The 23,497-nt window shown below is 39.8% G+C and overlaps 4 protein-coding genes across 12 annotated transcripts in view; 2 read left to right on the top strand and 2 right to left on the bottom strand.

The window, feature by feature from the left end:
• The first annotated feature begins 1,758 nt into the window (after nucleotides 1-1,758).
• On the top strand, nucleotides 1,759-4,502 carry wnt11f2 (wnt 11, family member 2). Its single transcript, XM_084415128.1, has 5 exons — nucleotides 1,759-1,932; nucleotides 2,346-2,581; nucleotides 2,741-3,018; nucleotides 3,110-3,402; nucleotides 3,693-4,502. The coding sequence occupies exons 1-5, from the start codon at nucleotides 1,853-1,855 to the stop codon at nucleotides 3,865-3,867; spliced, it is 1,062 nt and encodes a 353-aa protein (XP_084271254.1). The 5' UTR covers nucleotides 1,759-1,852; the 3' UTR covers nucleotides 3,868-4,502.
• Nucleotides 4,503-8,195: 3,693 nt separating this feature from the next.
• On the top strand, nucleotides 8,196-11,364 carry igbp1 (immunoglobulin (CD79A) binding protein 1). 2 transcript variants are annotated; one of them, XM_084413274.1, is made up of 6 exons: nucleotides 8,196-8,554; nucleotides 9,092-9,406; nucleotides 9,640-9,835; nucleotides 9,943-10,019; nucleotides 10,098-10,207; nucleotides 10,469-11,364. In XM_084413274.1, the coding sequence occupies exons 1-6, from the start codon at nucleotides 8,340-8,342 to the stop codon at nucleotides 10,615-10,617; spliced, it is 1,062 nt and encodes a 353-aa protein (XP_084269400.1). In that variant the 5' UTR covers nucleotides 8,196-8,339; the 3' UTR covers nucleotides 10,618-11,364. The 2 variants fall into 2 exon arrangements, with proteins under 2 accessions (XP_084269400.1, XP_084269401.1); XM_084413275.1 differs by having other exon boundaries at nucleotides 8,262-8,554; nucleotides 10,472-11,364.
• Nucleotides 11,365-15,247: 3,883 nt separating this feature from the next.
• LOC311293976 (uncharacterized protein) lies at nucleotides 15,248-18,859 on the bottom strand. Of its 2 annotated transcripts, none has more exons than XM_084414591.1 (9): nucleotides 18,205-18,859; nucleotides 17,971-18,073; nucleotides 17,730-17,891; nucleotides 17,416-17,497; nucleotides 17,115-17,191; nucleotides 16,521-16,586; nucleotides 16,255-16,308; nucleotides 15,930-16,071; nucleotides 15,248-15,706 (listed from the first exon to the last, which is right to left on the bottom strand). In XM_084414591.1, exons 1-9 carry the CDS (start codon nucleotides 18,293-18,295, stop codon nucleotides 15,605-15,607), a joined length of 879 nt encoding a protein of 292 aa, XP_084270717.1. In that variant the 5' UTR covers nucleotides 18,296-18,859; the 3' UTR covers nucleotides 15,248-15,604. The 2 variants fall into 2 exon arrangements, with proteins under 2 accessions (XP_084270717.1, XP_084270718.1); XM_084414592.1 differs by having other exon boundaries at nucleotides 16,521-16,577.
• A 791-nt stretch (nucleotides 18,860-19,650) lies between these two features.
• taf1 (TAF1 RNA polymerase II, TATA box binding protein (TBP)-associated factor) overlaps nucleotides 19,651-23,497 on the bottom strand; it is a 29,896-nt gene continuing 26,049 nt past the window's right edge. For all 7 annotated transcript variants that reach the window (XM_084415007.1, XM_084415011.1, XM_084415009.1 and 4 more), the window contains one exon: nucleotides 19,651-20,090. In XM_084415007.1, coding sequence (XP_084271133.1) covers nucleotides 19,853-20,090 — 238 coding nt within the window. In that variant the 3' untranslated portion in view covers nucleotides 19,651-19,852. The remainder of the gene's footprint in view (nucleotides 20,091-23,497) is intronic.

The following is a 23,497-nucleotide window of genomic DNA, read 5'->3' as shown; positions in this document are numbered from 1 at the left end:
TGCATGAACACTGCACTACATCAAACAAATATACATAAGTGTGTTTGATCATTCCACTTCTAGGCTATATGGATTCATATAAGACCTGTTTTAACCTAAGAGCATCTCATTGGTTTATTTACAGTGAGGGCGCCTATTTACAGCACACAACGCTCATAAAACCTGTTGATTGGGCCTCCGATTATGGCAGGATTTGTTGATCGGATTAGGAGCCCCGTGAGGCATTTGTATTATTCTAGCTCCATTAAAGATTCAAAGAAAGGAGAACTGGTTTGTTTGATCCTAATCCCGACTAATTCATGCACTCGCATACACATCAATTAAAATTCCAGTTTGCAGTTTCGGGCACTGATGGCCCATTGCGAGATCAATAAGCAGTCTATTCTTGATGCAGTTTTGTCCCGACACATTTCAGAAGATTGTATGCAAGGACGAGTCGAATCAAAGATAAGCTTTTCTCGCCTTTCCATGAAGTGGCCGAGCTGCCTGCTCGCCTATGAGGGATATGTTATTTCTGATTGTCTCGGTGAGATATGACCGTTCTGGGACCTGTGAATATTCACACCTATGTGATGATCAGACTAGAGTGATTAGCACCGGCAGGACTGTCTCAGCGCCACCATTCTCATGCGCCATCAGGCTGCATTCCGCACGTGAGGCACATTCAGCTCTGAATAAGCATCGGCTGACCGTACGATTGAAATAGATTTGTGTTTACGCTATATAGCGATTGTATATGTGTTTACTTAATAGTACACAATCAAATTAGTCTACGTTTTAAAAAAAAATGGAAAACTAGGGCTCGTCCGGGATTTGAACCCGGGACCTCTCGCACCCTAAGCGAGAATCATACCCCTAGACCAACGAGCCGCACCGCGTAAACAAGCTCGGGAAACACCTACTTTATGGTTATTGTATAGGCCTACGACATGCTTTTCTTTCAGTTTTTTTTTTTTTTTAAATAACTATTTAAGGCAGAACTTGTGCCTTTCTTAGCCCCCGAAGAACCTATGAATTTACTGTAGGACTGGGGAAATGTGATGTTTAGAATAAAATTATGGATCATTGACATTTAATGCTCTCAGCAGCTTTTGCCTGGTTACAGTGACCCACTGCTGTTTTAAGCTGTTTGCGCTTGTAAGGCTTGAGGAACAAGAAATCCGGCTTATCTTCAGGGAAAAGCCGAATCAAACATATTTTAATGTAAATGAACGGGTTGTTGATCCCGTTCGGACAGAAATCTTCAAACGACTAAAGCCCAATTGTTTCCTTTGGGAAGGCGCACACCCTGGAAAGCTGAGCTTTACAGATGATGAGGCTGTTGCTAATGGCTTTTTTTACCCATAACCTCGACAAATCGGTTAAAACGGTGTTTGCTCACAAGGCAAACAAACCATTAAGTCTTAATGTAAAAAACATAATTAATATAAAATTTCTGTGTTTCTGTTTGTAGGCTACTGTTGATTTCCAAGGGTAAGAAAGACACATACAACTTTGCCACTTGGGTTTGATATGCGTGATAGCCAACACTTTAGTGAGCTTTGATAAACTCTAATTGCATGACTAGACAATCTGGTTAATTTTGTTCTTTTCCAGTATGTTGTTTTCCCTCCATTATAAATTAACTGTAGTAGGTAATCCCTCTGCGCGCTTCTTGCATATGAATCTTGAGACCGCCCACGCGCCGTGGGTGGGAGGGAGGGGGCGGGTCGAGTCGCATAGCTGACCTATGAAAGAGAGAGAGCTTCACTTGGACTCGGACACATTTCAGAGGTGCCATCAGGTAGTTCGGTGAGCATCTTGACCACTGTGAAAGACAACAATTCGGACTTCTAACCGACGGAAGAACGATATGACAGAATACAGGAATTGTCTTCTATTTTTCGTTATGTATTTGAGCGCGATTTATCCATGCACAGGAATATCATGGCTGTAAGTATTTATTTTTATTCGGCAAGCGACATGGGGATGAATTAAATATTTTATGATATCTGACATTTCACCAAAAAGTAGATGTTCAGCTATTGTATTTCAGCTGTAGGCGTCGCTGGGTCTTAATGTCTTAAATGTCACATTGATTCGAGAACAGAATAAGTTCTATTCAAGAATTAATCGGAATAATGAATTTTATTTATGAAACAATTAATTGAAGTTCTTTAAGGGTTAACCAAGTGGTTATTGCAATTGGATAACGTGATTTTCACTGTTTTTGTTAACTGTCTTGCTAACTTTGTTGAAAACAAGTCCAGTAATGTACAATATAGCATTATTCAGTCAAATAAAGTTAGTATGTTTAGCTAACCAAACTATCCGTCAGACTGGCTCAAATATATGTGTATTTGCAGTGGCTTAACGGCAAACGGGAGCTCTGTCGGGTGGAATCAGACGCATCACTGTAAACTTCTGGACGGGCTCGTGCCAGATCAGCTTCAGCTCTGCAAACGGAACCTCGAGCTCATGCACAGCATCGTGCACGCGGCCAAACTCACCAAGAGCGCGTGCCAGGGCGCCTTCAGCGACATGCGCTGGAACTGCTCGTCCATCGAGAGCGCCCCTCACTTCACCCCGGACCTGGCGAAAGGTGATTACATCTGGATTTGTCTATCAGCAGCACTGTATTGACCAGCAGCCACCCTGCTTTTTAAATATAATTTTCAGCTATTTAAAAATAAAAACCCCACACCTTATGCAAAGCTCAGGCTGCTAATGCAGGTGTTCTAACAGTGATGTCTCTGTGCAGGGACCCGTGAGGCAGCGTTTGTGTTCTCTCTGGCCGCTGCAGTGGTCAGTCATGCTATCGCCCGTGCCTGTGCTTCTGGAGACCTCCCCAGCTGTTCATGTGCGGCAGCACCGGCGGAGCAGGCGGCCCCAGACTTCCGCTGGGGTGGATGTGGGGATAATGTGCGCTACGGCCTGCAGATGGGCTCTGCTTTCTCAGACGCGCCTATGAGGAACCGCCGCTCGGGACCACAGGCCTTCAGACTCATGCAGCTTCACAACAATGCAGTGGGAAGACAGGTAACTTCAATTACGTGCTTACCGGCGTCACTGGCATCATTTAGCAATTTCATTTCATCAATTGTGTGTCTGCGTTGTTGTTTTTGTATAGGCGCTCATGGATGCTCTAGAGATGAAGTGCAAATGTCACGGTGTTTCTGGCTCTTGCTCTGTGAAGACCTGCTGGAAGGGCCTTCAAGACATCAACAGCATCTCCGCCGACCTCAAGTCTAAATACCTGTCGGCCACTAAGGTCATTCCGCGTCAGATTGGCACCCGCCGACAGCTGGTCCCCCGGGAGATGGAGGTGAGGCCTGTCGGAGAGAATGAACTTGTCTACCTGGTCAGCTCGCCGGATTACTGCTCGCAGAACGCCAAGCAGGGGTCACTCGGAACCACAGACAGGTGAGATATCCATCATCAATCATTATCAAGGATTATTGATTACTGATGAGTTAAGAGAGCAATCAGTTCTCAGTCACTGTAATGAATGAGGGATTATCACTGATCTGACAGATGGGACAGAGCACAACGGAAAGAAAAGAGGCACATGAATAGACTCGGTTAAACATTATCACACACACTCAGACATGAATACTGATTCTCACAACACAAATACGCTCAAATGCTGCCGTTTGAGTTATTTGGTTAAAGTAAATTGTGTGTAAATCATTTGCTCTACATCATCTCTGCAGGCAGTGTAACAAGACTGCAACTGGCAGCGAGAGCTGTGGACTCATGTGTTGTGGACGGGGTTATAATGCCTACACGGAGGTGCTGGTGGAACGCTGCCAGTGTAAATATCACTGGTGCTGTTACGTGTCCTGCAAAACCTGCCACCGCACCGTTGAGAGATACGTCTGCAAGTGACAGGCCACCTCATGGACTGTCTTCGTCGACAGAGACAAGGAGGCATGGTGCGGTGCTGGGCGAATGTGTATGATCATGTTAGAGCCATAAGTGCTGTAAGGATGGCATGAAAGTGAAGAAAGAAGAGCCGGAGTTGAGGAATATGGGGTGGTGAAAGAGTTAATGAATGGCTGTAAACAAAGAACCCTGCGGTGAGGCCCTCAAGGCACCCTGCGGAAAGCCAGAGTGATAAGCAGTGGCCGCTCGCAGAAAACTCATCAACTCCAGCTCAGAGAAAGAGACTGGGGGGAGGGTACGACTGTGCTGGTAAAGAGTGACTTTACTGCGGTAATACTTCACACACTGCTGATCTGTTCCGATCTGTTTTGGTCACGTACATTTCACGACATGAGTTTCAAAGCAGCAAGAGATGGAAATCAAACTGTTCAGTTTGGTTGACCTCAGAAATTCTCTGCACCCAGTATTAATTATGAAGGTTAATGACACTATTTTTATAGCAAAGTATAAGTGTTCTTTATTTTTGTGAATTTTTCCATTGTATTCATGAAAAGTCCACGCTTTTCACCCTGGGAAAACCTGTACATTTTCTGTAAAAACGAAAATTTGTATTTATTTTATTAAAAATATTTAATGTGGAAGAGACTAATTTGGATTTTTTTTTAAATCCTGTCGTTTCATTTGTTAACATTAGTTCAAATGAAATTACAATGAGCAATATATTTTCGGAACATTTATTCACTGTTCATGTTAGTTCACAGTGTGTTAATTACGTATGTTAACATAAGCTAATTGCTGTAGATGGATTGTTCATTATTAGTTCATCAACTAACGTATAAAACCTAACTGTAAATGACAATATTTGTGTGCATTTTAAAACCTTGCATACAGTTTCTCTGAAGCACTTTTTTTGGGGGAGTAGATTTATGTTGCTCAGAAATGTATAGCAGTTCTGTATGTGATCTTGAGCATGTTTTCTCTGATCTCTCATCAACATTCTTTCACATCAAACACATTTTCAGGATATCAGTGCTATAGAGAGATTAAGAACCCAGATAGTAAGTATTCAACAGCAGCTACAGGAGAAAGAGACAGAGGGCTAACCTGTTCTGCGGTTCCTTTTGTCCTTTGATTTGCCTGATTTTTATCTCTGCATTGTTACAGAAAGACAAAGGCCCTTTGCAGGACAGGTCTGAGCCTCAGAGGGGGTTTAGCTTTTGCTCAGCGTTTTACAGTTAACAAGTCTTTGCATTTTATATCAAAGATGCTTGCTGAAAAATAAAATACACTGGCAGAGAATGTTGCTAAACTAGCAGCAGTTATTTTTACTTTATAAACTTTATCCAGGCCTTCATCGGCCACGGGAAGCGTGAGATGCTTTCGAGATCTCAGGGATGAAGGAGTGTTTCTTTTTCTGTCTAAAAGATATTGATCTCTTCTGAAATAAGATGATTCTCTCTTTTCCTCTGTTGACTGTGCACCTGGTGTGAATCTCTGTGGAATGCAGCTCTCCGTTTAACCGGGTCCCATGTATTGTTTACTAAGAGCACAACACCACACTCCCACAGAAAGAGTATTTACACACACAGTCTGAGGAAGACTATTAGTGCTTAGCTGTTTGCCGAGTGACTGTTTGTGAAAACAGATGCAGGACAATCCCACCGATCTCTGCTGACAGACTCTTTTCCTTCACCGTGGGAGTTTACATTGACTTCTGTTGTTTTATGCAGAGATGATATTTTCTATCCCCTAACGCCTGAACCGTTTTCCTCGTGGTGACCTTGGGATGGTCTTTCCACAGTGTAGGTGGCTTCAGGTTTTGAGTGGCACACACAAACAAAATCTTTTTATATCATCTTCCATTAATTTATACTATTTTAATATTGACTAGACCATAAACCTTCCCCTTTCAAAAACCCTTTAACATTATTTAGTCCCTTTCTTAAGCCTTATTTCCTTATGGAAATTCTAACATGTTCATGTGAGTTCTGTGAAAGCAGTTTTTGGACTGTGTATTTGAGTGTGTGTGTGTGTGTGTGTGTGTGTGTGTGTGTGTGGCACCTGTCAGTTCTGCCCCCCATATTGCTGGTGCTGCAATGACAAAGCAAAGGGCACAAAAGGTTGTAAATCTCACAACATAGCCGGACACACACACACACATACTGAGAATAGATCTGCAAGCGACTCCAAATATGTGAAGAATCAACAGCCTGGCGTGACAAAATTAGAACTTAAATTCCGTTTGATCGATGCGGCAAGAAAAAGCAGCAAGCTGGAAATCACATTCACACGTATGCTGTTATTTCATCTCTCTGCAGCTCATTGGGGTTTTCTGGTGTTTATTTGAATGCGGTTTGTCTGTTATTCTATTGGGTGACAGTTGATGTATGTTGCATTTTCCAAGGGTAGAGATCAGGGTTAAAGGTCATGACTGGGTTAGAGTTAGTCCTCCACTATGAGGGGAATTTGCTTTTCGTGGCCAGAAAGACAAAATAACCTCAGAGCCCATTAAAGTGATTAAAAAATATACACATTAGAGAGCGCACAGGGTCTCACACCTGCTCAAAGGCCTTTAGCTGCATTCAGCAAGTTTAAATGTGTGGTTAAGCATTAGATTAAGAAAAAACGGGATCAGGATCAGTGAACTGAATAAACACTTTTGCCTCAGCCTAGAGAGAGTTCTCGTCAATCACGACAATGCTCTGAAGGTGATGATACACAGGGCAACTTTTTTAGCAATGTTGCCACCAATGGGCAAGCAGGTGAGACACTAAAGTATCCAGATAGAAATGTGTTGCCCATTCTCAATTCTCAACATCGCTCGGCTACATTGCTCAAAAAAAGTTGTCCCGTGTATCATCACATTAATGTGTCTTGGTTTCCTAACAATTGATCATGCCAGAGGTTCAGCGATATACAACACCATGGGAAAATGAGTCGAGTTTCCGCTTTGTCCTAACAAAGGCTCAGTATTCTGAGTTAAAGCAGCCCTGGACTATGTTACTTTATGAAGTTTATTTGTACTACATGGTATGAATGATTCCGTTAACTGCAGGCAAAATCATTAATATCAGCCATTTGTGTTAAGTTGCCCTCGTACACTAAAACAAACAAATAATCCAGCACACGGTAATGCATACAGTGACCGAGACCACAGAGACAAATGGTTTCTTAATGCTAATGTTGTCACAGATCTGTGTTTATACTGGGTGTAAAGCTTTCTAAAATGAAAACTGAGTGGCCCTGTGGGAGATCTTTTGCTACTTAGATTTTTTAAAGATATAGGTCGGAATGGTCATGTTGACAGAAAAAGACCAGGAGGTTTACATGCAAAACATTTTTACGCGCAAACTAAGAAGCAACAATTTTCACTGTGTAAAGTTAGCCTTTTGATCAATTAAAGAGAAAAAAATATGTGTGGGAACTCATACCCTGTTAATATGTCCAGAGGAGAACAAGAGAGAAATTCAGGTCGGGAATGTAGGTTTTGCATTGTGAAGAAGCACATTTTGTAAAGAGTTTTTTTTTTTTTTTTCGTAAGATATTGGGACTTGTTTTGCCTAAATGGCAAATTGGGTTTTTTCTTGTTTATGCATAAAAACGATAGGATGTTACAAATATGCTCTCCTGGTAAACTCGTATTTAAAATAATTGTGAACACATTCAGGTGAGGGATGGGTTCAACTCTTTTTCTAATCTGTTCATTGACAATTCATCATGGCAAATGTAAAAACAAGTTTTTTTTAAGGTTACTATAATTACAAAAGAATATTTTCCGTTTCCTGTTAAAATAAATGTTTTAGAAGGTTTTCAAAAGCTGACTCTATCAAAATTAGAATTCAATATTTTTCATTTCCTTTGTAACCTAAAGTTAAGGACTTCAAAACAATTAATGTAGTGAACTTTTAAGAGTAAGTTTGTACATTTTTTCCAAAATATCTCAGGATAATCTTTTTAGTAATTGATTTTCTTATGCGCTTTTGTGACAGAATGAATGAGTGTTTTTTATATATATATAAATAATGTAATAGCTGAAAAAAAAAAAAAAAAAGGCTGAATTTTTTTGTAATAATATTTTCATTATAGGTAAGTTTTATTTACACAAATGTATATTTGTATATTTGTAAGTTGCTCCAAGCTTTGTGGCACTTATTTTAAACCTAAAGCAGCTAAAACCGAATGCTTTAAAACTGTAAATTATTTGCAATTAATAGGCTGTTAAGTTAAGTTGAATTATATTTTATATTACTGTGTTTTTATATATTTCGCTATTTATTTATTTATTTATTTATTGCAATGCTAATAATGCTAATAGGTAATAGCTGTTTGTTATCTAAAGAGGTATAATAAGCACTGATCTCTGCTGACATCCACAGTCAGTCGTCAGAACTGCAACATCTAGAAACCGACCGGATACAAACTCTAAGAACAGGAAAAGACGGAAGCCGATTTGGGTCTTAAAAACGCTTTTAGAAATGGCGGCTGCTGAAGACACAAACAGTACACAAAACCCCAGTGGTTCAGATGCTCCGAAGCTGTCGGATTTGCTGGATCGGGGCTGGAAGCTGTATGAAGAGGTGGACACCACGCATGAGTCGAGCAGCTCCACCGCGGTGCAGGTGAAAGTGAAGCGCGCCATCGTGCAACTGGAGGAGGCGACGAGGATGGTCAATCAGCTGAACCTGTTCAGGTTAGATAGAACAACACACACTTACACGCACTCTCGCACACGAAGCGATCACTTCAAACGCTCATTTTATAATCAGTGTTGCTGTCAAAGCACTACAAGCGAGCGACGCGCTGATTATGATGGGAGCTATTTTTCGTCTAGTCATCCGTTGCAAATTTAAAGAGTTATTGTGCTTTTTAGTTTTACGGTACAGTAGTAAACAGAAAAGGGCATTAATCTGCAAAACTGGTTGTAATGTTACCCAATTCCTACAGTATTACTCGGCTGTGTACTCCGTTTTACTCTGAATTGAAGACGTCATGGTGATGTAATATCATCATTGATTTTCTTATTTGGTTTGTTACACATGAGATATTACAAGCATTATGGATTTTTACGTTTATTTTTTTGTTTTTCTTTACCTAAACCATATAATCTAGGCAAGTAATGTTAGTGTATTGCACTAATGCACAAATAAATAACGTGGTCCTTATGAAACAACAGCCAATGTAAAACTTACTGAAGTGCTGTATTAATTGACTTTTATTTTTCGGGTAGTCATAATGAGGCCCTGGAGGAGATCTCCACAACCGACCTGAAGTACCTGCTGTTGCCGGCTCTGCTGGGAGCGCTCACCATGAAACAAGTGAACCCCAGCAAGCGGCTGGAGCATGTGCAGGCGGCCCACGTCTACTTCAGGGACTTTCTCCAGAGGTGCAAGGACTATGACGTATGTAGCTTTCAGCTGCCAAGAGCCAGTGAGAACACAACAGATACTCCTACTGAGGAGCGCATGAATCCATCAGTCCCCATGCCAATGTCACAGCCAGACCTTATCGCCATGGCAACACAAAGACGAGCCAAAATCGAGAGGTGGGTTAGGATTGAATATTTGGGAACGTGCATGTATCTATCCATCATCCGATGTCCAGGGTACACCAATAAAAAATGTATTATTATTATTATATATACACTACTGTTCAAAAGCTTTGGGTTGGTAAGGTTATTTAAAATGTTCACCAAGGCTGCCCTGCTGATTTGAACTAGTTGTGCTGCTGAATATTTTTGTGGATCCGTGTGGCATATTTACACTAAGTTGTTTCCAGGTTTAATCAGCGTAAGGAGACAGAAGCCAAGCTGAGTGAGATCAGGGGACTAGTTGAATCGGGTTCAGCTGATGAAGAGGTGGTGAGAGATTTTTACCTGCTGCACGTGCGCAGGTGGGTGACACTAGCCCTTGAGGAGATCGACTCCATCAACCAGGAGATCGAGATACTGAAACGGATGGAGCTTTTCAAGCAGGTGTTTCTGAATTACAACTGTGCCTTTATTTTGTGTTTACGTAAATCTACCACAATTTAAAATTTGAATTGATTGACAGCCTTACTAATAATTGTTTGTCTCTGTAGAGCAACCCCCAGCCATCCCCACCCAAAAGACCGCCCATGAAGCCTTTTATCCTGACTAAGGATGCTATGCAGGCGAAGTACGTGTGCATTTGGAGTGTGCCTGTGGAGTTCAGTGCTGCAGTACTAGTGTGTGTGTTTTTCTGAATGTATTGCAGAGTGTTTGGTGAGGGATATCCCAGCCTTCCCACCATGACAGTGGACGAGTGGTACGACCAACACCGACGGCAAGGATGTTTACCTGACCAGGGCATACCACGCAGCGCAGGTGCTTACACACGCATTGAGTGCTTTTGCAGGACATGATCTTTTATTAAAAGATATCAATCGAATCAATGTCTTTCATTTACTTTCAATTAGAAGTGTTCAGTAGGCCTGTCAAAATCATGAAATTTGCATTTATCTCAAATAATTGCAATTAGTTCAATAATCCGTAACCCTGACAGGCCTAGTGTTCAGTTTATAGTACTAAAACTGAGGAGAGATTTGCCTTTTTACTCAATTCAGTACCTCTGTCTTTCCTCCACAGCAGATTGTGATGCAGAGGAGGATGAGAGAGCTGAAAGAGAGAGGAAGGAAGAGAACGATGATGAAGAGGCGCTGCAGAAGGCACGTGACTGGGACAACTGGAAGGACACACACCGGAGAGGATATGGCAACCGCAAGAACATGGGCTGATCTAATCTCATGCACGCACGCAGACACACACACACACACACACACGCGCAATCTTTCAGTTCCCACAAATAAACATCCCAATGCTGCCAATGTGACATGGACACAACAGAGAGTGGCGCTTTAGTGGTTAGTTAATTTGGTTACATTTTTTCTAAACAGATTTAGGCTTTTTTTTTTTTTTTATGTCTTTAAATAAATCTTAAATGAGACCTTAAGCCCCTGGGCATCTGTAGAGATGGATGTTTGGGCGTCCTTGCATCACTCTTTCCCACACGATTAAATGTTTGCCTTTTCATGGATGTTGTTTTGAGTGCAAGATTTCTACAGAAGTGTTCCCTGTACTGTTAGCTTTTAAAGTCAAAATCAGTCGCCTCAGAAAGATGTCGCCACCCACATAATTACACCTTATGTGCTGTTTGATTTGGAGCCGGTTAAGACTGCATGTTCTTTAACCATTAGCAGATATTGCTAGGCCTCGTTGTCGCGTCAGACGAGCGATTTCAGCGAAGACGGTTCAGCAAGAGCAATTACATCCAGTATCAGCACTTGCATGGATCTGTGCCACTGTTTAATGTGGATCAGAATTGCTGAAGAAACTGTGGGACATTGGAACAAATTGTTTAGACTGCCTTTTTATTCTGACATTTATTTATTGCTTTGTCTGGCAATTTTGCTTTTCTTTAGGAAAAATCTTTGTACGGTCAACCTCCTGTTCTTGAGTAAACATAAAGAAAAATCACCTGTAAACAGTCTTTTCTTCTCATTTCTGTCACATTATATGTAATCTGCGATGTCTACTAATGATGCATATGTTTTGTAGTTTTAATACAGAATTTTTCAGTACAAGTTTAGTATCAGCATAACAATTTGAGAAATGCATTGAATTGAAAAATGAACATGAGTTTTTGAGTATTTGGTATGTCCTCTGGGTTTGATGACAGCACCAATCGACACTACATGTGCAAAACCTAATTCTTCACAGAATGACTACCAAAAATCTGCACTTTTCTATATCGTTAGGCAAGGCAAGGCAAGGCAAGTTTATTTATATAGCACATTTCATACACAATGGCAATTCAAAGTGCTTTACATAGAAGAAATTAAAATAATAAAAAGAAATAAGAATAATTAAAACAGTTTAGAAGAATACAAAATAAAATACAGTACAAACATTGGCACAGTGCTCATTCATTAAATGCATAGCTAAACAGAAGTGTTTTGAGTCTGGATTTGAATGTGATTACAGTAGGAGCACATCTGATCTCCTCTGGAAGCTGGTTCCAGCTGCGGCTGGCATAATAGCTAAAAGCAGACTCGCCATGCTTAGAGTGAACCCTTGGTATTTCTAGCTGATATGATCCAAATGATCTGAGTGATCTGTTAGGTTTATATTCAGTGAGCATATCTGCAATGTATTGAGGTCCTAGGCCATTGAATGATTTATATACCAGTAATAATACTTTAAAATCAATCCTAAATTTAACTGGGAGCCAGTGTAAAGACATGAGGACTGGTGTGATATGTTCATATTTTCTGGTTCTGCTCAGAATCCTGGCGGCAGCGTTCTGTATGAGCTGCAACTGTCTTATGGTCTTTTTGGGAAGTCCAGTGAGGAGTCCATTACAATAATCCACCCTGCTGGTGATGAAAGCATGCACAAGTTTCTCTAAGTCTTGTCTGGAAACAAAGCATCTTATTCTTGCAATATTTTTCAGATGATAGTATGCTGATTTAGTTATTGCTTTGACATGACTACTGAAACTAAGGTCTGACTCTAGTGTCACACCAAGATTCCTGACTTGATGTTTAGTTGTTTGACCCCTAGAGTGAAGGTATGCGTTCACCTTGAGAACTTCGTCTTTGTTTCCAAACGCAATGACTTCAGTTTTGTATTTGTTTAACTGAAGAAAGTTTTGACACATCCAACTGTTGACTTCATCAATGCATTGGCACAGGGAGTCAATGGGGCTGTAATCGTTGGGCGACAGGGCTAAGTAGAGCTGTGTGTCGTCTGCATAGCTGTGGTAAGAGATTTGGTTCTTTCTCATTATTTGGCTCATTGGGAGCATATACAGGTTGAACAGGAGTGGTGCAAGAATTGAGCCTTGAGGGACTCCGCATGTCATGGATGTCCACTCAGACTTATGGTCTCCTATACTCACATAATAACCTCTCCCATCTAAGTATGACCTGAACCATTTTAGGACTATCCCAGAAAGCCCCACCCAGTTTTCCAGCCTGTCCAGAAGTATGTTGTGATCGACAGTGTCGAATGCAGCACTGAGGTCGAGTAGCACCAGCACTGATAATTTGCCTGAGTCAGTATTTAAGCGAATATCGTTTATTATCTTTATGAGCGCTGTCTCTGTGCTGTGGTGCGGTCGGAAACCAGATTGAAAATTGTCAAAGTATCCATTCGAGCATAAGAATTTGTTCAGCTGATTGAAGACAACTTTTTCAATGATCTTGCCTATGAAAGGAAGATTTGAGATCGGTCTATAGTTGCTTAATATGGTCTTATCCAGATTGCTCTTTTTCAGGAGGGGCTTGACAACTGCAGTTTTTAGGGAGTTTGGAAAACTACCAGAGAGAAGTGAAGCATTTACCACTACTAGAAGATCTGCTTCTAAACTGTTTAACACACTTTTGAAAAACGATGTGGGAAGTGTGTCGAGAGCGCAGGTTGATGTTTTAAGGTGCTGTACGGTTTCTTCCAAAATGTTGCCATTCATTTATTTGAAGTCAGACATAGTAACTACTTTCTCAGGTGGTCTGATCTGTCTGACCCCAGTGCAACTCAAGGATGTGCTGATCACCTTTCTGATATTATTGATTTTCTCAGAGAAGAAAGAAGCAAACTCACTGCACTTGCTGTCTGAGAGCATTTCACTGGGAATCTGGCTTGGGGGGTTTGTCAGTCTCTCTACAGTAGCAAAAAGAGTGCGTGTGTTGTTTAAATTGCTGTTTATAATATTTGAGAAGAAGCCTCATAGCATAATTGCTTAAGTCATATTTCAATGTTTTTGGAAAACAAGACAAGTTTTGCAGCAGTGGTAGGACAGTAAAGTTAGGCAGATATCACAATTTGGCCAAAAAATGACTTAGGCAATTATGCTATGAGGCTAACGATATGTGCCATTCATGCTTTTTAAATGTCACTTTAATTCCCGAATTTTAAATGAGGTAGCAAACAGGATGCAGAACTGCATGTTGTATTTGAATGCTGGAAAGTATAATAAAACTTTCCATAAACTTGTAATTAACCATAAACATGTCACGATCAATGTTTTAAAGCTAAACATCTTCAAAAAACGTTGAGGTGGTGAACGTCTGTGGGTGTGATTTAGACTTTTTATTGTCATTTAACTGTGGAACGAAATTCCGTTCCACTGGCTCATAAAAATATAAGAAAAAAATGCTACAATGTGCATTAAAATACACTAAAAAGAGTTTGACCGTGGCATATAAGTAATGATATTGCACATGGTAATTGGCAGCATATAAATACAGTTATTCCACATCATAAATAAATACTGTTATTGCAATAACTCAGTCCAGGTCACACGAGGCTCACTGCAGAAGTTCAGGAGTCTGATAGCTTGAATTTTTTGTGAATTGCAGTTCAGCAAATTCCTCATGCGCTCCTTCCCGTTCAATATCCTGTGTGGCACATAGTATAATTGTATAACTTTTTTATAAGTCAAGGGTTTTCTTTTTTTAAAGTAATTTTAGACTTTTGCACCCCACTGTAAATCTAAAACTTGTATTACAAGACATGTAAACATAAATACTATTCATGCTATACTAAACATAGAGCACACGTTGGCAACACTTGTAAGCTTTTTATTTTTTTATTTGATTAGACAATAAATACACTCTGCTACGCTTTCACTGTTTCTTAAAGCGATAGTTCACTTTGAAATAAAATTTTGGTATGTTTTAGCTTACCTCAAGGGCATCCAAGATGTAGGTGTCTTTGTTTCTGCAGTAGTTTCAATTTTGATATTTTTAGGTCAAACCGTTCTTGTCTGTCAGTCATATAATGCAGGTCGATGGTCACTGTCTCAAAACACAAGCACAGAGTCCAAATTAAAACAATTCCCCATCGTCCAAATTAAACAATTCCCCATCGTAAGTACACATTGATGGCCTAAGACACGAAACGAGCGGTTTGTGTGAGAAAACGAACAGTATTTATATCGTTGTTATCTCTTGAACACAGCACACGTCCAAATGATCTGACGGCGCAGGCGGGTATAGATATATAAATAGATGTCGCCTTGGCTACTGCAGTTCATTGGAACGAAACCGTAGCCAAGCGACATCTAGTGTATACATCTATACCTGCCCGCGGGCGGGTATAGATGTATACACTAGATGTCGCCTTCGCTACTGCAGTTCATTGGAACAAAACCGTAGCCAAGGCGACATCTATGTATATATCTATACCCGCCCGCGCCGTCAGATCATTTGGACGTGTGCTGTGTTCAAGAGATAACAACGATATAAATACTGTTCGTTTTCTCACACAAACCGCTCGTTTCGTGTCTTAGGCCATCAATGTGTACTTACGATGGGGAATTGTTTAATTTGGACGATGGGGAATTGTTTTAATTTGGACTCTGTGCTTGTGTTTTGAGACAGTGACCATCGACCTGCATTATATGACTGACAGACAAGAACGGTTTGACCTAAAAATATCAAAATTGAAACTACTGCGGAAACAAAGACACCTACATCTTGGATGCCCTTGAGGTAAGCTAAAACATATCAAAAATTAATTTCAAAGTGAACTATCCCTTTAACCTGTTCCAGCATGTTCTACTCTGGATGATGCTTGAGATGAGTCACTTTGTATAAAAGCTTCTGCTAAATGAATAAATGTAAATGATTCATATAAAAAGAGCCACAAATTAAATTTTAACTCAACAAATAATGACAAAATTGATCAGATCCAATTATGATTAGATGTATACAAAAAATAGTTCTATAATTGTAGGTTTAATGTGGGTCGTGGAAATCCATTGCGGAGGTTTCCATGCTCAGAGGAACTGTAGAGCGGAGCAGGAGTATAGGGCTGATTCTGTGGCTGTTGGAGGAATAAAGAGCAGGAGAATTATTTATTTGAAGAGATGACCTTTGATCATCCACAGTGAGCTCATATTCTCAGTCTTATCGGAACACAGCCTCTAAATTGCTCATGTGCTGTATAGTGCATCATAATATGCTGTCTGATGCCGTGAAAAAAAGATTATAAACGTTTACCAATCTATTCCTGGAATTGAAATGTTTGTTACATTTGTGAACCATACCAGGTCTTCATATGTGTGTGAAGGGGCGTGTGGTCTGTAATGGTTGTGCTCTGCAGAAGGTTTGTGGTCTTCATAGGGATTTCGACTGGGTGAATCTCTTGCATATGGGTTGCTAACAATCTGACCCCGACCTGCTCCATTGCTACAATCACACAAATACACAACACAAAAATCACTGAATTGAACACAAGGACATGAAATACAAAACATGAAACACCAGGATTTTCACTTTCGGTCCTTATATACATGTACTGTACTGTATAGATATGTATATATATGTACATACTGTGTGAGCTATTATTATCAATAACTGATGTAGAATTACCTGTAGGGCTGTACAGGACCTCCCATTGGAGGATCACGCATACCATTGTACATGCTGTGGAGGCAATGTAAATGTAAGTGTCAAATTTTTCATGATCCAACTGTTACTGTTTATATGCAGCACTGTTATTTGATTCTAATTATATGCTAAATGTGCCAGATTATCTGAAAGTTAGTGTTGTGTAAATGGAGAACGACGAATCGCATTGTTTCATTCCTCTAGCACAGGGCACCAAGCACCCTTCACATGTTGTACTGCCCATATACCTGTTTGTCTCACGGGGTCTTGCATCAGTCATGCTGCCAGGAGATGGACGCACACTACTAGATGGACTGAAGAGTGATGCAGATTAATGAAAAATGTTAATACATGAAGATACGGCAGATTAAAATTTTAACAAAATTACATTCCAAACATTGCAGTGATCTGTAATATACAGAGGTCAGTGCCAATTCCACAGGATAAATTTCAAAAGAATTATTAGTATTTCCTACTGGAAAAAAAAAAAAACCCATTTAAATCATGTGAATGATATATGAACAAATTCCTCGGTAAAAGCCTTCAATATAAATAGAAATGAAGCCGGAAAATGTGATCTATGTAAGTGCTGCTGAAGTGGAGATTTCTGGCTCAGTGCATGAGGGAAAAAATTCTCATTTTGAGAAAACGGCTTTAAAGATATGTACTGTAACTGAAATCTACAGATGCAAATAGATATAGTGTAATAAAAGAATCATTTAAATGTGTATTTTGGATGTTTTCTTTTCACTGAAAAGGATTGTTATGGGAAAAAAATGCATTAACAGTGGCTTAGTGTCTTGCCTTGAAATAATAATCAGCAGAAGAGAGATCAAATTTACCTATAGGGCCGGTTGGACATGGCTGCCATGGGAATGGGATTTTGTTGTACAGGTCTCATGCTAGGGGGAGGTTGACCCTTTGAAAGCGAGACAAAAGGCAGAAAAAAAAAATAGTTGGCAGACCATTCAGGAAGTTGATATATCTGTCTTATGCTCTGTTTATGATTTATTGTGCTGACTTTATGACTTTCAAAGATATATCCAGATGGTTTCACATTTCTGATTAGGATTATGGCAGCCTAGTGCTACTGATATGAATCCTTAACTATTTTTAACCACAAGACACATTAAGTTGACTCACATTCATATCAGAAGCAAAATTAATTCCAGGGAACAAGTCCTGCTCTCTCAAAGAGTTTGTCTTGGGTGTCTTCATTTCTTCACTGGGCACACACACACACACACACATGCACAAAATGACAGAATGAATTACTTGTTAGGCATAACACACAATAACTACTTTAGAGCATCATGGGCTGTAAGTCGAATATTTTTTAATTACCCTCATAAAGTCAGACTATATGTAAGAGAGACAACAATTTACCGGATGCTTTTCAAAATCAATAAAGCAACTATTAGCTCCATTAAAGCTAGAGTTGTGCTTTTCCTTCTCACCCTGTGTGGCTATTTGATTGCAGCATCATCACATAAACAATCACCCCCACCAACACAGCAAGTGTGAGGCCAGGCAGAGAAGCCACCAGGGCAAAGGTCACTACTGTCCATCTCTGAGAACAGTTTTCATCAATGTAAAACTCGCCCTCTTTACTGTTGCACCTACACAGAAAACAGAAGGGGTGAATCTCAAAACAAGCTAAAGTTTAAACTACAGTGTAGAGTGCTAAAGGTAGATTACCGACAGAATGGCTGTCCGTCGAAACAGCTACATCTGCTAGTTGTCTGATTACACGGCCCATTGTTCAAGCATGGATTGAAGTCAGCAATGCTCGCACAGACAGCTGAAGAACACACATACAGAAACTATGGTAATTATACTATTAGCTTACAACTAATATATCGTGATTATATTTAAAACAGATACTACAAAACCATTTAACATATTTGAGCCTTCTTTTGAACACACACTTACGGTTTACCGTCTGTCCAGTTGCCTCTTCAGTAAAAAATAAGATGAAACACACGTACAGTAAGACCTTCATCTTTTTAGTTCCCACACACATCTGAATTCCACCAGTGCCACTTGCATAATAGGCTCTTTGCACTTGACTCGGTTATTTATTTATTTACACACACACACCCAACACAGTGAGAGCTGGAGTATGCGCAAACACTCACCTACACGTACTGGATATGAAACTCGAGGCAGATATTTGCAGGTGTGGACGTGAACTTTGGTCCTGTGGTGTAACTATTTGATTTTTTTTTTTTTTTGTATTATTATTAAACAGCCTATTCAAGTTAATGAATTAACATGAGGTGAATTGGTGAACAAATATAATAATTATAAAAATGTTATTTAATTTAGATGGTGTTTATCATGCCACAATGCAGGACATTTAACAACTTCTCGTTTTTTTTTTTTTAAAGAAATTACTATTCTTGTTCCTGGTTTTCCCAAGGTTTCTCTCTCATTCTGTCACCTGATTAGAGTTTTAGATTCCTTGCCACTCACTTCTGGCTTGCTTAGTTGGGGACACATATTGTTGATTTGACTGCACTGACACTATTGGACGAGAACTCAACTTGGCTGGACGATGAACTCCCTGTTTTCTGCGGAACTGCTTTATAGAATAAATTAACCAATTTAATAATTGATGATCTTTATGAAGGAACTGAATCAACACTGAACTGACTTCAGCTAAACAATGACACTTTTCTCTGTTTGCATCAGTTAATCTTTTTCCTAAAGCTTCTTTGAAACAACTTGTGAGATATAAAGAGCTACATAAATAAAGGTGACATGACTTGACCATTCAATTGATTGAACCCCTTGTACAATATGCATTAACTACTTTTTATAGAGTATAATCAGGGTAAATTACATTTATTTTGTCTTCGGGGAAACGTAACTATCTCGTGTAGCTTCTAGAGGGCGGTGCTAAATGGAAAAAAAAAGATCTTAAAACAAAATAAACATTTACAACCCACAGCTCTTAATGCATTGTGTTGCCATCTTGAGCATCAGTGAATGTTTTCACCTTGAACTAACAGTTGTCTATGAGTCCCTCAATTGTCCTCAAAATCATAGTCACTGTTGAAAAGGGTTCAAATATGCAGAAGAGGCAAGAAAACCAAAGAATGTGAGGAACCTGGAAGATTTTTTTGAAGAGCAATGCTCAGTTTAACTGCTCAGGACAAACAAGGGACTCATGAACAACTATAACAAGCATGTCAGCAAGCAATGTTACCTGCCTGACCGCATTGTGCCAACTGTAAAATTTGTCAATGTCAAATGTATGAACTGCCCAAGTCTGAGTTCAGTGTTTTAAAATTCATTTTAGAATGATGGATCATAGTTAAAAGAGTAGTTTGGCAGAGTGAATTGAGGTTTAGGATGGACAAAACTCAGAATGTGTACATTTCAGATACATAATTTATTTCTCACATTCTTCATCACAAACATTGTTTGAGTCACTTAAACAAGCTCAATAAGCCATATAAAAATAACATGTAAACACAACCATTAGAATAGTACGAAATATACAGTTATGTGCAACACCATCATCACCACCAGGACAGTGACACAGCACATATGACAGAAGAGGAAGAAGCATGTGTTAGTTGTCAGAATCCATGTCACTGTCTCCTCCAACAGATCTGAATTCTTCACTGTCCTCCTCCTCATCACTGAGCTGTGCCTGTGTGAGAACACTAGGCCCTCTCCTCCGCTCATCCTCCTCCTCGTCTTCTTCCTCTTCACTTATCCCGTACACCTCCTCTACGTCCTGTTCTCCTGTCCTGGGGCTGGACACCTGCCTTTGCATCTGACTGTCTCCGTCATAGTAGCTGCCATAACTATAACACACAGGAAGTGCAAGTGAAAGAGTGTAATCAGAAATGTATGAAAAGACAGGCTATTTGTTAAAAAATACAAGAGACCACAAAACTCAATATGGTGACTGTAGGAAAAGAAGGTGATTCCTTTCAAATAAAAGTGCCACATCACCTTGTTAGCAACGGAAATATCTGATCTCTAAAACAGCCATTAGAACCAGGGATGGGCAAAAACTGATACTGATATTCGTCCAAAAAAATCCAATATTGATTCTTAAAATCCTAAAACAATCCTGTAGATGTTGCAAGTTAAGTGGGCTGATCCTTCAGTAACTGCCACGCAGACAACTCTCGAACAATGCAAAGTGTGTTAATGACAAACACAGGTTGCTGCTGCCTTTCAGTGTGTTTTCATAGAAGTTAACTGTAGAGAGGATGCTATCTTCTGTTACATACTGATTAACTTTGTGTGATATTAATAGGTTGAAAAGGTAGATAAGGGTAGACTAAAACTGGGAAAATGAGTATGTAAGATTTAATGTCTTTAAAAGTCTCACCAAAACTGCATTTAATTAATAAAAAATACAGTAAAAACAGCTCCTTAAAGGGGTGATGACATGAGAAATCAAATTTCACTAACGTGGTCTACACTGGATGCGGTATACAGATGCCTGTTCAATTTTTGACATTCTCCACATGCTTGAGTCTTGACAACAGGACAAATGGAAAAGCAAAAGAACGTTCGCTTTGACGTGTCCAGTTTAAACAGCTAATTTGTGTATCTGTGCAGACTTCAAGAATGATCCTAACGTCAGGAAAAAATGGATGGTTTATTTTAATAGTCTCGAATCACGTGGAATGATTATAGGTTTGTTCAGAGCATTAGACTGCAGATTGTTTTATACGAGGCACAGTGTAATGAAGAATTAGCAAAAGAGAACTTTTGTTGAAATAGGGGTGGGTGATTGATTATATACTGGTAGACATGATAAACCGGTAGAAATTTGTCAACTGGTAGAGATTTTGGACTATCATCTCTATTGCGTCACGAAAGCTTATCTGAGTGAGTTTTTAAAGGGGACCTATTATGCGCCTTTTTACAAGATGTAATATAAGTCTCAGGTGTCCCCAGAATGTGTCTGAAGTTTCAGCTCAAAATACTCTAGAGATAATTTACTATACCATGTTGTAAATGCCCTTTTTCAGAGGAAGGAAAAACATGCTGTTTTCATGCATGTATCTTTAAATGAAAATGAGCTGCTGCTGCCCGCCCCTCTTTCCAGAAGAGGGCGGAGCCTGTACAGCTCGTGCCTCCGATACTCTGCCAAAAATGAACAAAACATCTGTTTGGTTTTGATTATCATCTCTATCGCGGTCACAAGATCATTAAAGTTTGTTATCTGCATTCGTTTTGAAGCCATATCAGTAAACTTCTGATATATGGTTTTCTGAACGCAAGCACGCGCACAGAAAGCTGGATGTCAGACGGTGCGTCCCGTGAGTATTAAACTAAGTTCTCTTTCACGTCTTATTGCACTTAAACTGTCAAATAAACACAAGGTTATATCAAATACACAAAGTTCACATAAACAGCAAGTAAAGAAATCGCCTGTGTATATTAGATCAGTGTATTCAAGTGAAAGCAGCGTAATATACAGTACCTGCTGCTATAAATGCTGATAATATGAATCAAACAACAAAAGAAAAACAGAAAATCACTCACTGCTTTTGACTGAATAACTTTAGTAGCTTTAATTATACAAATTTTTACTTGAATGTTGCTGTTAAATCCTCTGGCGAGGAGATAAAACATGGTGGACTGTGTAAAGCTCACTCAGGGCGGGATCTATGCTAACACGAAAGAGTCCGTTAGCAGTCGTGGGTGGGGTCTGTGCAATGTGACATCACATCAGCCCTTCAAGCGCAATAAGCAGGGAAAGAGGAATCATTCAGATAGTGCGTGCATATACCTAAGAGATCGTCTCGGAGCGCACACCTGAAATGCACGCACATAAAGCTGCTGCTCATAGAGCGCTTGAGTACTGAAAGGAGTTCTTTTTGGTGCCTAATTAGGCTTGAACGGTCAAATATACACACTTTTGTGTCAAAATGGCAGTCTTTGTGAGTATCCTTGTAAACACAGTCCTTTATGTCTTACACCGTGTCCTAACCAGACGCGATGCGATAAGATTCCAGCGCCAAATAATTTGTCTGTCCACACTAGACATGACGTGACTGCAAGATGCATCAAAATCAATCAAAACCCACAGCTAATCAGAACAGCGTGTGGGCGGGCTGTCGCGGCAAGTGCAAAGCACCAGAGAGTAATCTTGACGGCAATCGCAAGAAAATGGACAAGTAGCTACATAATCAAATTCACAAATATTACACCATTTAAACATTATTCAAATACATAGCCTAGGCTACTGAGTTACTAAAACAATCTTTGTCAAAAAATACACTTGTTTGTTCACAGTTTGAATGTTCTTGTTTCTATTTGTTTAAAGGTACAATATGCAAGAATTTTTTGCCGCTAGAGGGCGCTACATTCCAAACAACAACAACAGCGTAGCTTGATGACGATGTGAAGGAGCGTGGAATGATGGGAACTGTCGTTTTAAACTCCACCATGGATGTAAATCAGTCAGACGGGAATCGAAAAATCATGTTAATGGATGAGGTTAAGTTTTATTTTTATAATGACATGCTTTTTGTGGCGAGGGGGCGTGGTTCAGCGCGGTCTGTAATGGGAGAGAGAAGAGACGAGCGTCCCGCAAGTAGGTCAAGTGAAAATGACGAACACCTGTGTCTTATTGCAGTGATCCACGTGGAGAGACCGCTTATAAGCCGCGCTGGAACGAGAGAGAGACTGGAGAGAAAATTGGACGCAGAGAAAAACGGTGGATCCGAGCTCTCATTTTTGAACTGTTTTGTGCCGTCGTGGTTGCCACGGTGAATGCGCGTTGTGTGCGACTTTTGTTTTCGCCGACCCCTGTCTTCTTCCTTCCTGACTCTTGAACCTCATCACACTTTTATTTCATTAAAATGAATTAACCGCAAGAAAAGTAAGGTTTAATACTAAATTGGTTATCATAGATGTTACTGTATATGTCAAATTCATTGTTGTGATAACGCTGCGCAGTTTTACGTGTTCTAAACAATTGTTGTAAAAGTACATTCGAACATACCCACATCATTTGCCAAAATACTGATTAATCTTTATGTATAACACATGCTATATTTATTTACATGGTCATAAACACAGACGTGATAAACAATGTCAATAAACTAAACACAAATCTAAAGCAATAATACTTCCCTTACATAAACATAACTATTACCGAACACTACATTTGGAAAATATAAAATTAAGCATGCTTTGTCGACAGAACCAGCTGCAATCGGTAAAGAATAATTGTGTTCCATAA

The sequence above is a fragment of the Rutilus rutilus genome (assembly GCF_951802725.1).
Source record: "Rutilus rutilus genome assembly, chromosome: 7".
NCBI lineage: Eukaryota > Metazoa > Chordata > Actinopteri > Cypriniformes > Leuciscidae > Rutilus > Rutilus rutilus.
This window is presented reverse-complemented; position numbering and strand designations above follow the sequence as displayed.